General features: G+C 35.3%; 1 protein-coding gene across 3 annotated transcripts; it reads right to left on the reverse strand.

The window, feature by feature from the left end:
* Nucleotides 1-384: 384 nt before the first annotated feature.
* On the reverse strand, nucleotides 385-16,077 carry LOC144437542 (uncharacterized). 3 transcript variants are annotated; one of them, XM_078126492.1, is made up of 6 exons: nucleotides 15,999-16,077; nucleotides 6,107-6,290; nucleotides 4,412-4,552; nucleotides 3,636-3,696; nucleotides 2,856-3,021; nucleotides 2,287-2,416 (listed from the first exon to the last, which is right to left on the reverse strand). In XM_078126492.1, exons 2-5 carry the CDS (start codon nucleotides 6,225-6,227, stop codon nucleotides 2,862-2,864), a joined length of 483 nt encoding a protein of 160 aa, XP_077982618.1. In that variant the 5' UTR covers nucleotides 6,228-6,290; nucleotides 15,999-16,077; the 3' UTR covers nucleotides 2,287-2,416; nucleotides 2,856-2,861. The 3 variants fall into 3 exon arrangements, with proteins under 3 accessions (XP_077982619.1, XP_077982618.1, XP_077982617.1); XM_078126491.1 differs by lacking the exon at nucleotides 15,999-16,077 and adding an exon at nucleotides 8,341-9,018; XM_078126493.1 differs by lacking the exons at nucleotides 3,636-3,696; nucleotides 4,412-4,552; nucleotides 6,107-6,290; nucleotides 15,999-16,077 and adding exons at nucleotides 385-549; nucleotides 1,144-1,411 and having other exon boundaries at nucleotides 2,213-2,416; nucleotides 2,856-2,975.
* Between the last annotated feature and the right edge of the window lie 510 nt (nucleotides 16,078-16,587).

Raw genomic sequence — 16,587 nt, forward strand, 5'->3', positions numbered from 1 at the left:
ATGTAACAGATTGTATTGTCTATAGATAGACAAGTATTGAAAAGATTTTATAATAGGCCTTTCCAAAATTTGCCATGGTGGCGCTCTACTTCCTGTCTGTGTACCTTGGGGGTATACATTGTATAGGTTACTCAGTTAATCATAGAACACTCCTGCTTTCCCCTATGTCGGAACAATACGAAAAAAATCCCTGATTTACACTTCTACAGAATACCAAGAAACAAAGCTCTTAAGAAACGATACTATGAGGTGATGATACCTCCAATTTGAGTGAGGGCGGTGTATTCTCAATTTCCTGTTTAAAAATTAAGCCTCCTTCAAAAGAAAAAAAAAAAAGAGTTAAAAATTGTACATACTCTGTCATAGTCTTTGAAATAGGCATACATCACGATACGTCGTTCTTGTACGGTTACTGACAAATCCATCCATACCTCAGCTACTCTGGCTTCTTCTACATCACTCAATGGATTGAGATATCTGGACAAAGCACCTAGTGGTGGTCTTTTCACTTCCATTGTTGGTTTCTTCTCCAAGTCTGGGTCATAAATGCTGCAGATACAAACAAGTGAAATGATGACGGTATCCCATGTTATTTATCAATTATATATATAGATACATGTAGCAAGTTGATTGGTAAGAATGCACCATAAAATTAAAATATATACACCAACATTTTATGCTATGCTCCTTTATTTCTTTAATACAATTGTCCGATTAAAATTGAATTTCAAATCTATTTTCGTCAACAACTTGCAGAATTGAAATCCCCCCCCCCCCCTGGATATGGGTGGGCAGGGGGCGGATGAACATTTTTTTTTTTTTTTTTTAAATATTTTTTTTTATTTTCCAAAAGATTTTTTATTTAGTCATCTGACAAGAAAGCAATCAATATGATCCAGTTAACTGCCTCGTCTTCACTTGTCATTGAATGGGTTTACTGTGTTTATACACTCCTACTTATCCCTTCATGAAAAGAGTGAAGAGAATTTTCATCAAAGCTTGTCCCCTTGTGCTTGGCAGATGTTACTGAGTTAGCTTATGTCTATATTCTTACATTGAAATTTTACCTCCCTCCCACATACAATCTTTTTTGTGACGTCACCTAACCATTTCACTTCATTGATCTCTTTCAACAAGACTTACCATTTTCCATCAGGTCACAGAATTCCTTGTATCGTACTCTGCCGTCTTTGATTTTGTAGTAATCCACCACTTTCTGTATATCACTGCGTGATAACTGTGCCTCCTTGCCCACAGCCAATGACAGACCACAGATGAACTGGTTCTCGGTGATAATGTAGCTACGTAGTCTGTCGTGATCACGGAAAAACTCAGTGGTACGGATACCATTTTTGTACACAGCTGTACGGATCTTGTCAAAGACATCATCAACGGAGCGTGGTGCTACAGTCTGAATTAGAAAAAAAAACACATTAAGACTTTTATAATCTTGATTTGATCACTGAGCAATATCAAACCTTCTGATTTTTTGATTTTTTTTTTTTTTTTGGGGGGGGGGGTAATTATACCAACCCCTAATCTACACAATTCATTGAACCAATATAGAACCAAACAACAGAAATCATAGTTGATAGAAGTAGTTTGCAAATGTGATATTTTCCTATAACTAGATATTATGCCCCAATATTTTTCTTTGTTCAGCCAAGGAAAATACAAGTGACCTCAGGGCACTTGTTACTTCTCGGCAAGTGACTCATAGTGACAACCCTTAGGTCATGAGTATTTTCCAGCTGAATGAAGAAACAATATTGGGAATAATATAATTATACCATCGCCAGTGATATAAAAGTAAAATTGGGGAAAGTAATGGCACTTTTGAAAGTTTTTACTCATATTTCGAACACAGCAGAACCAGTGACATAGACAATGTGTTGTCGTGACATAGGCATGCGTTGTTGTGAGGTAGAACGACCAGAGTATATATTCCATATTTTTTTATTGAACCTGGCTTGCGCATGGTACAATACTACATTTTATCTGTCTCAACTACCCATTTCGAGTACCACAGGAAGGTCTTGTGTATTGGTAATAGCCAAACGATGTAATTTGAAAACAATCTATTGGATGACTAATTTTCTTCTTCATAACAGACATTTCCAATGCCTCATCAGCATCACTGATGAGACAATAATGATAAATTAATCCTCTGGGGAAAATACATCAAATCAGAAATTCCTACACGTTGACTTACCTTGGCTGGTATGTTATACTCAGCTTTAGCTGGGCTACCTGGATATTCTAAATCCTCAACCAAGGTGTCTTTGATAGCCTCTACATCATGGTGGAAATTCAAGTAGTTACAGAGACTAGCTTTACTTGGATCCAGGTATTTCTGAGCCAGTGTTTGCATCTCATTCTCTGTCACGTCTGGTGGACCAGGAAAACTACGATAGAACTGTAACACAAATGAAAATAAAGTTCAACGTCTGACCGAAAAAATAAAGATCTACAGATAGGACGATATTCCAACAGAAAATCCTCGCATCAATAACTATACTACGCTGTTTTGATTTGTGATATGTAACTATATCAGGTATCTATGTTACACTGTGATGTAGCGTTTAAAGTCTAATTTCAAACACAGTATGTATGTCACGTGACTGTCACATGATGTCCATGTGATTTCTTCCTTACATGACTTTCTTTGACCAACCCATTGTGGTGACTCTGTCAAAATCTTCATAACACATTTGTCATGTGACTGTCACATGATGTCCATGTGATTTCTTTCTGACATGCCTTTCTGTGACCAATCCATTCTGGTGTCTGTCAACATCTACATAACACATTTGTCATGTGACTGTCACATGGTGTCCATGTGATTTCTTTCTTACCTGGCTTTACCTTACCAATCCATTGTGGTGTCTGTCAAAGTCTTCGTAACAAGTTCTGACATTGATTCCATGGTATTTATAAAATGGTGCAATTCTCCTCAGAATATCAGTACATCTACTACGAAAGGATGGACTGAGAGGACGTTGAGAGCGATGTGTCCCCAGACTAAAGGATATAAAGAAAATAACGTTTTGGAAATGTGTCACATAACAACTATATAAAATCTCGACTGAGAGCAATAAATATCAATAGCGACTTCACAATAAATGTCAGTATGTGTCAGATGATAAACACATCTAATTGCATTTTGGAAAACAACAGCCACTAGTATTGAGGGTGATAAATATTGATAACGACCTTATAATAAATGTGTCTAAAAGATAAACATAATTCTGAAATTGTCACTGAGGGTAATAAACATTAATAATGACTCCACAATATCCCATGGTGATTACATCAACAATATAAACTTCACCATATCCCTTCATAATTATAACAATAGCAATTTCACTATATTCCAGGGTAATAATACCAATAATGACTTTGTCATATCCCACTATGATTATATGAGTAATAACCTCATTATATCATTAATAACTTTGTGACATCACAGGTTTATAATGCTACTTATGAAATATTATCATACCAGGAGAATAATCGATATAATGACCCAAGAATTTCAAAAGGTTAACAATACAATAATGACTTTGTGATATCTGGGCAATATATTTCATTATCTCATCTGTAATAAGTATTCAATAGCAAAGTGATATACTTACTATTCTGTGACTTCTACTTTTCTTGCTTGTGGTTCAGTCTTCAAATCATTTGGTTCAAAAACTGTGAAAAATACAATTTTAGATAAAAAAGTTACCACTCACTTTTAAAATAATGTCACATAAATTGTTCTAAATTACTGTCAATCAATCAATCATTCAATCAATCAATCAATCAGTCAATCTATCAATTAATCAATCACGCAATCAATCAATCAATCAATCAGTCAGTCAGTCAGTCAGTCAATCAATCACTCAGTCAGTCAGTCAATCAATCAATCAATCAATCAATCAATCAATCAATCAATCACTCAATCAATCACTCACTCACTCACTCAGTCAATCAGTCAATCAATAAATCAATCAATCGAGTGCCTGTATCCAATACAAAGTAAAGTTCAGAGGCACTGTACAGTTAAATATTGAAAACCTTCGCGTTTTAAGGTTTTTCCTGAAGGCATTGACTGTGGGTGTCTGACAGAGCTCCGGTGTCAATTTGTTTTAAAGACGAGGTGTGGCATGTGAGAAAGCATGGCCACCAAAGGAATTAATTTTAATATTGTCACTGAAAACATTTCATTTTTAGTGACTCTCATAATGTCAGTAATGCAGGTTTAATGAAAAAAAAACATACATCGACAGGACAACATCTTTTGAACAGAAACATGTGACTACTCCAAAATTTGTGGTCAATATGTGTTATTGATTTTGATTTTACTAGTTCATAACCCTGTTACCCAATTAAACAGATATTCTGTGTACTATCCCAGAATACTCACCACAATCGATGACATCAGAGAATTTACGATAATTAATCATTCCATCGTTTTTATCTTCGTATTTATCTGTCAGTGCCTGCTCATCTTCGGGGAATAGTTGTATTCCAAAGCTTTGATCCAGAACACGCTTAAATTGTGATGCTGTGGGGAAAAAAATGCATACTTTTAATTACAAACATCTGTTCCCAATAACTATCAAATCTACAGAGTAATCTACCGTTATGGTTCAATCAATACCAGCTGCTAACAATAATGATACAATAAATATGATAATATCTCTTAAATAAATAGTTCAATATGTACATCATTTCTTATAAAAACATTTCAATTTTAATGGTTCATACAAATATTTGTGTATGTTATGATACATTTAGATGAATAACAATAAATGTGACTCGCATTATTTCTGTATTATTCATTGCTTAGGCTTAAAAATGAAAATTATGTGGTTCCAATTATGCTCAATTTTAGAATAGGTGGGATAGGTAGATTTTTTATGTTATTTTTTATATACCGGGGGTATATATTTTTTCATATGTGAGTGTCTAGTTAAGGTAGTTATGTTTTCCACTGTTTTCCATATGGTCTCTGTGTTATTAGTTTCTTCTCATCAGATGTACAGCCAGTACAGACTGGAAGAACAGATTTGTATTGTCTTTTTAAGATGGTGCCAGTTTTTGCATCATCCACTATTTCTTTGCGAGAGATATCACAATTGTCCTGATTTTTTCCCTTGAATATGTAAAATAATGTTTAGGGTGAAAACCTATAGGTGGGGTTCGGGTAACCAGAACCAAACAATTTTTTTGCCTTACAACAAGTCTATAGGTTTTTTGCTTTGAACTCCCTATCAGTAGAATGAATAACAGACTACGTTACTTTAAGGAGAGTTTAGCCTAGGAAATAGTCATCAGGGATTTTTGGCTCTTGTCTATGTAGGGAAGGCAAGAGCCAAAAATCCCCACATGACAGTCTAGAAAATTTATGATTATGTGTAGTTAGTGATCTGAATACATAACGTCATGCTGACCATGTTGGATTTATCTACATTTTTATTTGCCATCATGTGAGAAATATGTAATACGTAGAATAGCAATATAGATATGTTTTTTAATAATAATTTTCTGAATAAATGGGTCAATCTGTTGACAAAGACTGAAGTACGCAGTCAAAAATATCAGATAACAATTTTCAAGTTTGTGTTTGGATCAAAAGTTTAAAAATTACCAACACTGAATTACCAACACAGATGAACTTTCATTTAAAGATGTTTTTTATTGTTCAACTCAGGCAAATAATTATGATATCAACTCTTCATTTAGTTAATGACATTAACAGTAACAGCATGCACACTACTACAATTACACTAGACATGAGGTATAATTTCTTGAAGTTCAAACAAAATCCATGGTCAGCAATCAACTGAACTGTTTCTTTCATGCAGTTACTGTTCATATCATTAATTTAACTAAATAAAGAGTCTACACTGTGTATGTGATATTTGTCTCTTATCTTTCTTGTGTCTATCTCAACATGAAACCTTGTGATCAGACTCACTGATCTTAATAGTTCATTTAACAGCTTGGGCAAGCTTTTCTGCAAAGAGCTGTAATATGTGGTATGTAGAGAGTGAAAGTCCCCACACTTCTGAAACTGTGTACTGCAATGTATGTTATGTAGATTATTTCAACTTACTTGAAATGTAACCAGATCTGAGTCTGTCATAGTCTTTGAAGAACTCGGTCACACGAGCTCGTCTGGAGAGAATCTTAGTTCGGATCTGATCCTCCAACACATTGATAGATCTTTCAGACATCTTGAATGATGTCCAGTTGTGCCCTTGTGGTCAGATTCACGTCAACGGTTTTCCCTTTTTATTCTAGTAAACATAAACAGAATAAATACATTGATAGTTCTTTCAGGCATCATGAACGATGTTCCATTGTTTTCCCTTTTATTCAAGTAAACATAAACATAAACGAATAAGTATTTGGAAATAGCTCATTAGGTGATGAATTATAAATATGCACAAATTTTTACAATAAAATTGAATAATATTATGAAATAAACTGTTGATCTTTCTGTATTACATTCAGCTCAGAACAAACAAAATATTAAATGGCTATCATAAAGCTGAACATCGTTGAGATTTGAGACTGTTTTTAGTATGTTTTCCACTAGTAGTTTTTATCACTTTTGTAGTGTTTCAGTGCCTATGGACTTTTAGGATATATGGCGCTTTACAAGTGATATTATTATTATTGTTATTATTATTATTATAGATTAGTAATTATGCAACAATTTTAGTAAAAAAAATATCTGTGAAAAATGTGTGTTTCGATCAATCTCGCCTCGATGGTGTACGTCCTTGACCTTGTTGCGATCGGCTTTGTTTATCTTCAAGTTGTGGGTAAGGCCATGAAAGTATAACCCACGATAACACCTATATGTTTGTTTTGACATGCCTTCATTGCTTCATCATTGGCAATATATTACAATGGTCACCGTGCGTACGCGTGATTACATATGAGCAGTTCACTTACAAGGTAATGTTTACAGTGATTTTTTTACCTGTCTTGTTTCCGGAGTTTGATTACGTCTTGCCGACGCCTAACATGCTGTGGTAGTTGCAGTAAATTAGTTTTGAAAATGTTGCTTTCAGTCTAGTCATTGCTTAGTTATTTTGTAATCCAGCATATTTGTTTATGGTCAAGTTTTCCCGAATAATAGTTGTAACATTTGTTTATGAAAAGCCGGCGGAACGTAGTGCCGGGACAGTGACTTTATTATATGCAAGTAAAAGTTCGTCGTGAATTTATTACAGGTTCCGGGGGCGTGCGTGAAGCAAGTAACTTTGCACTCTAGACTAGAGCCTGTTCAGAAAATGTATCGGCTGATATAAATTTACCGGTTTAACTTCACACACACACTTAGGCCATTCTCATTTTCGCGCCTTTTGCAAGTTTCCAGTCACGTAAAACACTTTGTAAATACTTGTTAGTATGTGTCAAAAGTATTAATTGTTGCATTTTTGGTGTGCAACAGTACATTCCATACATGAGGTTTATTTTCAGTGCTTCTTTTCTTTGTCATACAATAAACAGCTATAGACTAGTTAGTACTGTTTATTTCTTTTTATTTTATAAAATGCTATTTTCAGTCAATCTTGAAGTGTCAATTTTAAACAAATGTTTATGGCCCCCCCCCCCCAAAAAAAAATAATTAAATAATTAAATAATTAAATAATAAGTATATAGTAATAATAATTTTTATAATAATCAAGTTTATTTCAATACTAACCACCCTACCTGGGGTACTTTTGTATGCTGAGTTCAAAATAGGGGGTCATTTTATGAACATCTGTTGCCATGGTAACCAAAACCACCATAATATGTTAACCATTTTTTCCAAAACTTGACATAAAACATTGAAAAAAAAGATAATACAGTGATAAATGCCCTTGTATTAGACATGTATGAGTTAGTGCTACCTGATGTAACATAAATTGTATAAAATTGGATAGCTGTTTCCATGGAAACGTATGGTAGACGTGAAAATTATGTTTTCATTATATACACATACATCTCACAAACAACATTCTAAATCTGATAAATATCTTCTTATTTGCACATTGACCCTACTACCAAGGGTACTTTGTCATGCTGAGTTCAAAAAGTGGTCATTTAATAACATCGATTGCCATGGTAACCAAAATAACCATATAACGTGAATTTTTGACAAATTAGACATAAAACACTTTAAACATTTTAAATTTAGGAAAAAAACATCATTGCTGTTGGAATGTATGGGTTGGTGATATCTGTTGTAACAAGGTTTCATGATTTTTGAAATTATCTGTATCAAACCTATGCAATTCTAAAAGTAAAACTCTAAAAATCACCAGAATAAATTGTAAATTTACTAAATACCTAAATACCAGCAGTCCTTGCGAATTCGAACTACACTTGTCAACTTGGTTCAGTCTTTCATCACAAAATCTCCAAATGTGTACACATACATTTGAGTACCGGTACAAGTTGACATACGCGACTCCATACTGTTTATCGTTTGTTTATGGATAGAAATTCAAAATCCGACAGTTTCAAAGATCGTCTGCTGCTCCAGCTGACACTGTAGTTAGTATTGTGAAACTCGATGTGTGTACATGCGTATGTACGTATTTCTGGGTCCCAAATTCAGACGATAACAGACACCGATATCATTCATGTCATCGGGGACAAGTGACATCACGGTAGCATTCATTGTTACAGGAATACTTATAAATTATCCAGAAATTCTCGATCATAAAGGCTTGCGAAGTGTCGAGTGTGAGAAATGGCGTCCGTTACTAATACTACTGTGTGTGCGCGAGGTGAATGACGTCACTAGAATTGAATACAATGTAGCAAAGTGCGTTACACTAGCCCCGTCTACACGCACTAAAAATCCTACCAGAGGTAGGATTCAGGATAGTTTGAAGCCCGTGTAGACGCAAACGCGTCCTGAACCTGTCCTGAAACCGTCCTGACTTAGGACACCTTTGAGAGGTTTCCTGAAACCCTCCTGACTTCGTCCTATATGTACTAGTCAGGACGGAACGCGCGACATCCACGCTGTAACCTTCCTACGTGTAGACACAAATCTATCCTACCTCAGGTATGACTTGGGACTGCCTCAGGTAGGCACTTAGTGAAACGTCTTTTTTTTGCCCGTGCCACCGCGGTCGAATAACTTTCAACTGCTTGGGAGGTCTAGGCTCGTACACAAGTTTAGCCGCTGTGACCAATAATTATCACTTACATACTAACATTATAATGAGTTTACTATTAGTTATTACATTCCTGAAGATATGTATAAACTATAAACAATAGTTTCCATGCTTTAAAATAAATAATACCTAGGTGTTTACTAGGTGTGATAAAAATGGACTGTGCACGAGTACACATTCAAAATGGCGACTAATGGCAAAACTGACATCGAGCTGGCTGCAGGCATACCTGCATGAAGGTGCCATGCCTTTGCCTATAAAGAGTCGATTGTGAAAGGAAGAGTGAAGAGGCGACTGAATGAGTGTCTCCCGGAGGTAAGATTGTGTTTTACAACGAATGGTGTGACTGACTTCTAGTACTGAGCTTCTATAGCACTGTGCACATACATGCACTATCGCACTCTGTACACCGAAATAACTTCATAATAGTCAATGTTTGATTTACTGTTGTCATAATAGCTGGTTACTAAATTTGACATCTCAAGTCTTACCCTACATTTTGAATAGAGTGCATCTACAATGCCATGTTGAGGCTATCTGTTCATGACAGTGACCACATACTGTTAATGTTACTATCTAGAGTAATCGACTGTTACTGACTGCTATGTGTGCAGAAATACAAAACAATGGATGCATGTACATCCAATATGTTGTGTATATTTCACCAGGACTTATTAATTCTCTTACTTTTAGGCCTCAGACCCTAGGCCTCTCTCTTTGACTAAATGGGCCAAGCATGATAAGTATGTAGTATCAATGAATACTGCAGAGGAAAAAATAATTCCCTTAATGAAACTGTAATGTGTTTTAGTGCCATACCAAAGTGAAATTTGTTCCATTTCTTGATTTCACATTGCCAACTTTCCTGGTTGAATGTAAAGGTGGCATTTGGTGATTTCTCATACACTCCTCCATTCATTTTCAGTATAAATAACTAAAACAAATATCAAGGTTGAATGTCCCCAAAATGTGCACTTTCCAGGTTGAATGTAAATTTGGTATTTTATGGACTTTACGTGGCTTTTAGTACACTCCAACATTTATTTTCAGTACAAATAAGTAAAACAAATGTATTTCACTTGCAAAACTTATAGAAACCAGTCTTTGGGTCGTGTGTTAATGTAGTCAGTTATCAAGGTTGAATGTCCCCAAAATGTGCACTTTCCAGGTTGAATGTAAATTTGGCATTTTATGGACTTTACGTGGCTTTCAATACACTCCAACATTTATTTTCAGTACAAATAAGTGAAACAAATGGGTTTCACTTGCAAAACTTATAGAAACCAGTCCTTGAGTGATTTGTTACTGTAGTCAGTTATCAAGGTTGAATGTCCCCAAAATGTGCACTTTCCAGGTTGAATGTAACTTTGGCATTTTATGGACTTTACGTGGCTTTCAATACACTCCAACATTTATTTTCAGTACAAATAAGTAAAACAAATGGGTTTCACTTGCAAAACTTATAGAAACCAGTCCTTGAGTGATTTGTTACTGTAGTCAGTTATCAAGGTTGAATGTCCCCAAAATGTGCACTTTCCAGGTTGAATGTAAATTTGGCATTTTATGGACTTTAAGTGGCTTTTAAAACACTCCAGCATTTATTTTTAGTACAAATAAGTAAAACAAATGTGTTTCACTTGTAAAACTTATAGAAATGACAGTCTTTGGGTGATTTGTTAATGTAGTCAGTTATCAACTTTGGCATTTTATGGACTTTACGTGGCTTTTAATACACTCCAACATTTATTTTCAGTACAAATAAGTAAAACAAATGTCCCCAAAATGTGCACTTTCATGGCTGAATGTAAAGTTGGCATTTGGTGAACTTTACCATGTTTCCTATATACTCCCACATTCATTTTCAGTACAAATAAGTAAAACACATGTATTTCACTTGTAAAACTCATAGAAATCACAGTCTTTGGGTGATGTGTTAATGTAGTCAGTTATCAAGGTTGAATGTCCCCAAAATGTGCACTTTCACGGTTGAATGTAAAGTTGGCAATTTGGTAGACTTTGCTAGGTTTCTCGTACATTCTAACATTCAATTTCAGTATGCATAAGTACAACAAATGTATTTCACTTGCGAAACTCATAGGATGTACAACAAAAAACTTTTTATACATTTATTAATATCATGCAATTTATTACAAACATGGATGTGGTCAATATTATTTTCTAAATAAAAAATTCAAAATAGATGCCAAATCCTCATTCGTATATCCACTTTAATGTACACATATTCTTCTTTAATTCTGTCCCGTCACATTGCCAAACTCTCCTAACTAAAGCATTATTTCATTACAGATGGCTGCAAGAAGGGTATATACAAAATAAACTTTGCAAGCTTGGTGTTGGATCAGATGCTGAGAATAACTATATGCATTTATGTATGGTCACAGTCCTTGAACCTAACAAAAATAGAAGGGAGCTGTCAAAAGTGCTGGCAAGCAAGCCAAGTTGAATATGGTTTGAACAAAAATAATGGATTTATACTCAGGATGTTTATACAATGTACATCAGATCAACATGCATCTATATCAGTAGTACTGTTGTGCTCAAAATATGTTTCAAAATGTTTAAAATCATCCTTTTTTGTGTGCATGTACAATTACATTACTTACAATTATTTCACATAGCATATGTCGTAATATCACGATATGATCCAACATGACCTCACTTGACCTCTCATGGACGAGCTATGCTTGATATCGATATGTATTTACCTATCTTTATGCACAACACTTACAATTGAGTGAACTGACCTCAGGTGACTAAGACTACATGACCTGCTATTACTTGACGTGACCCAGGTTGACCTCAAACCCTACTGTACTAACTTGTGTTATAGCATACATATATAGTTGGCTTAGACCATACATGAGCAAACTCGACTTAGACAGACATGAACTTTAATAAGTGACCTGACCTGACATAACTGGCCACACAACATAAAGGCTTAACTTCTACTGATAAAGACCCAAAGTGACATGGTCCTAAGAGAGGTTATGCATTCATTATTTGACCTGATCTGGCCAGACCTTACAGACCATTAATATTTACCCAGGTGATATGATTAAATTACACGACCTGGCCTAACATTGGTAATGGTGTCGTGCCATGACCTGCTATGACCTGGCCTTTGTAAGCTCATCTCACACATAAATCCTGTTTCACCTTTGTGTCCTACGGTTACTATAAACAATTGTGCAAAGTAACTATATGTATGAGATGTTGTCACTGAACGGTAATGTTGTGATGTGATGTATAACAATCATCAATAATGAATTACATGAATTACAGTTGTCTGTATTTATATTACAATGCATCAAATTATTTTCCATATCAATTTTACTTAATACAATCATATTTAATCTTATGATAAAGATGAGTCAAGTTGATATATTTTCTGTAAGTTTATATCAATATCAAATAAAACTAATTTAGCATAATGTTATAGTGCTTTCATTTGTGTTTGTGAGATAATATGATTTGTATTATGGTGAAAGGAACACTGGATGGCTGGACTGTCTTCAGGTGGTGGAATGTTTTCTTCGTCAATGTCTGCTGCTGATGCTTCGTCTTCTTCTATCTGGTCCAAGATATCACCTGCACATTGATCCCAGTTTCTCTTGACTCCTCTGTACTACATGTAGCAACCTCCAGTTCTATATCAACGATGTCTTGTAAATTGCAACCAAAGAGCTCCTCAGCCAGTTGATCTAAGTGGGCCACATCTATGGAATCATCTTCACTGTCAGTCACTTAATCTGTGAAATAAAAATACAAAAAGTTAACCCACTAGTGATTACAATGATGAACGGATAACAATAAGAAATAAAGAGTGAAACAAAGATTTAAAAAAAAACACAAAGAGACTGTTAGGGAAAAACTGACATAAACCCATAAGGAGAGAGAGAGAGAGAGAGAGAGAGAGAGAGAGAGAGAGAGAGAGAGAGAGAGAGAGAGAGAGAGAGAGAGAGAGAGAGAGAGAGAGAGAGAGAGAGAGGGGGGGGGGAGGGAGGGGGGGGAGGGAGAGAGAGGGGGAGAGGGAGGGAGGGAGAGAGAGAGGGGGAGAGGGAGGGAGGGAGGGAGAGAGAGAGAGAGAATGTAACAATTTATCACAGGTTTAACCCCAACACCCCATTCACACCCACCAAAAAACTTAAACGAAAAACAGCAACAAAACAAAACAAAACAGCAGAGAGTACCAGCTGTGTATTACAATCAAGATCAATTAAATGGTGTGTTGGAAAGTTAACAGTTTTGCAAGGAAGACAATGAGTTCGTAATTTGCATCCATGGCCATAAATATCAAGTTCAACTTCATCTTATGATTATATCATTAAGCTTTATGAACATGTGCACCCTGGTATCATAAATGTGTGTAACAAATAATATCAAACTTGAAGCTTGCACCCTTCATATAAAGTCTAATTACTGAAAATCATTAATTATGCAAACGACTCCTTAAAACTACACTTACATCAACAAGCTTTGCAGGACATGTGCCCTTTGTTTTATTTGCAATATTTACCAAATTATATTCAATTTGAAGCATGCATTTGTAAGATATGGCCTAATTACTGACAGTCGTTGATTATGCAAATGAATTAAGTTTTTTTAGAAAATGAGACACAGCCAGACTTTACATCCCTAAATTATAACCTTCCCTTATGGAAGGTAAAAAAACGTCCATTTTTGTTCATCATCTAAACACCAAGCAAACAACAAACAAAGCATGTACAGTAGATGTATTCACATGTACTAGGTTTGCTGTGTTGACAAACTATTACATAATCATTTCAAAACGTCAGTTCTCTGTTTGCTTTTTTGATTATAGAAATAGAATGTAAGTTATGTGTGACCAATATATATAGGTCAATGTGTACTTCACCTGTGTCAATACAATAACTGCAAATTCAAAAAATTAAAACTTTATTGTGAAATGAAAAGTTAGATCTAAGGACTTATCACACTTTTCATTAGGGTATGATTTCAGTCACTTAACAAACAGTTTCACACAAATTATGATAATTAAACTTAATCACACTAGGTCTAGTCTTCTACTGGAACATTAAAAAAAGCTGAATGAAATAATTACTTTGTCAATATCAATGCCTTAAGACAGCTGGTCACATCATTGAACTCTGTATATGATAACAAGAACAAAATTATTACTTACCGATTTTGATTTCCTTTGGATTGTTTGTATCACTCTTGTTTTACATGGTTTACTTGCCATAGCAGTGTGACAACTAAAGAGTGTGCCCTCGCCGACATTGCAAACGTATGGAAAAGCCCTCTAAGTAACCGATGTTGTATTTGATACTCTCTAAGATACGAATATTTATTCAACCGCGGTGGAACCAGTGTGAAAATGCGTCCGAACAATGCCTCAGGTAGGACGACCTACGTGTAGATGGGGCTATTGTCGTATGTTTGCATATGCGGTACCGCGGTACACACATCACATACAAAGTGAAATAGACAACGATAGAAACAAACTCGCCAGCTTACAAATGTATTGTTTACATGACTTTGCCGACGATGAGGAATAATCATCATTAATTTACATTAAACTTAGTTGCTAAAATTATGGATGAGTTAAAACAACAAGGGACATTGCATATATTTTTTCCGACATTTCATAGGCGAATGTTAATATGCAGTGTTTTTTCGGAGTGTCTGTTGAGGTGTGGGATATTTATGACATCAATTTGAGGAGTATTTCTATGAATAATAAGTACTGGTTACCTTTGATAAACGGTTGCCTAATAAAGTACACTGAATCCACTGATCTTTAATGATGTCTATATCGCGAGCAAACGTGAAACTGAGATGATGTGGGGGAACGGTTATTTACGTATACTTTCTAGGGAATTGCATAACATACATGTATATCCATGGCCGATACATGTATTTGACCTAAAACCTGTTGTTCTGTATCTCTTTGTAACGTCGTTATTGTTGTTGTTGTTGTTGTTGTTGTTGTTGTAAAGATTCAGTTTGCTTCATCGTACATTACAGTATAGCAAGTATAGTATAGTATGACAAGTTGAGAACTACACGACACGTCTGTTTACATGTAATACAGGCTTCAACATGTGCCTTATGCAGGAGTCAATGTCACCCCCCCCCCCCCACCTCGGGGCATAGTGGGGGATTTGGAAATTAGTCTTATAAAATTTGTCAAATTCCCCACTCCCTGGGGCAAGACATTCTGGAAAATCACCACCTAAAAGAAGTAATACTCCCAACATTTCTCCCCACAGGCATTTGTTTCCCGAGTTATGGCTCAGAATATTTCTATCACTGAGAATACGATAAAATGACAATAATATTGTTAATATTGACATATTAAACCAACACTATATGAAAGGGGTAAAATTACACTTGTTTCTGTGATCGCGCAGTTTCACTAAATGCGAAGGAAGAAAGGAAGGAAGTGTCTTCCTTCGCATTTAGTGAAACTGCGCGATCACAGAAACAAGTGTAATTTTACCCCTTTCATATAGTGTTGGTTTAATATGTCAATATTAACAATATTATTGTCATTTTATTGTATTCTGATAGAAATATTCTGAGCCATAACTCGGGAAACAAATGCCTGTGATTGACTCGTGCATTAGTAGGAGTACGTTGCGTTAGACTGGTTAGTACCTTGCCTTTACCACGTTTCCAACCCGAATTAGCAATTACGATTTTATGTGCATTTCACCTGTTTCTATTTCAATCGTGCACAATGAACCAAGAAACACAACACTCTAAAAAATATACACACGTATACTTGCCAATGGTCATCACAATAAACTTTACCGATTCAACGAACGTTTTGAAGGCCAGCAGTAAATGTAACTGGTTCCCTGACCAATTAAGTAGTTCCCCGCTTGTGGCTCATGATCAAAGTGAAATCGAAAATTGTGTTTGAACTGATATAAAGGCAAGTCAGCTTCATGATGATAGCAGACTACCGAGAGTTGATTGCTTTTATTTTGATACATAATTATAACATGTATCATTGTCGAAATCAACATAAAAAGACACAACGCTGTACTGATGTTGCAATTCAGTGTTGCCATATTGTTGTGTCTACCTGGATCATGGCAAACACAGGTTCATATAACATATATGGTCATAACACAGTACAGTCAATACGTCAAAACAAAATGATAAATAGATAAAACAAAAATAAGACATTCCTAGCCATAGTTCTCTTCAGCATGTTCAAATTTTATTTTACAAGACAAAAATAGTCATAGACGATACACCATGCCACATGTACAGTGAGTCTTCAGTACACGCACGGGACGGGAAGTTTTTTGAAAGACAACGAAAATGCTTCGTGTCACTCTGTGGATGGTAATGAACGCAATCAAGAGAAAATCAAATAACGTGAGTACATAGT

The sequence above is a fragment of the Glandiceps talaboti genome, chromosome 7 (genome assembly GCF_964340395.1).
Source record: "Glandiceps talaboti chromosome 7, keGlaTala1.1, whole genome shotgun sequence".
Classification (NCBI taxonomy): Eukaryota; Metazoa; Hemichordata; class Enteropneusta; family Spengelidae; genus Glandiceps; species Glandiceps talaboti.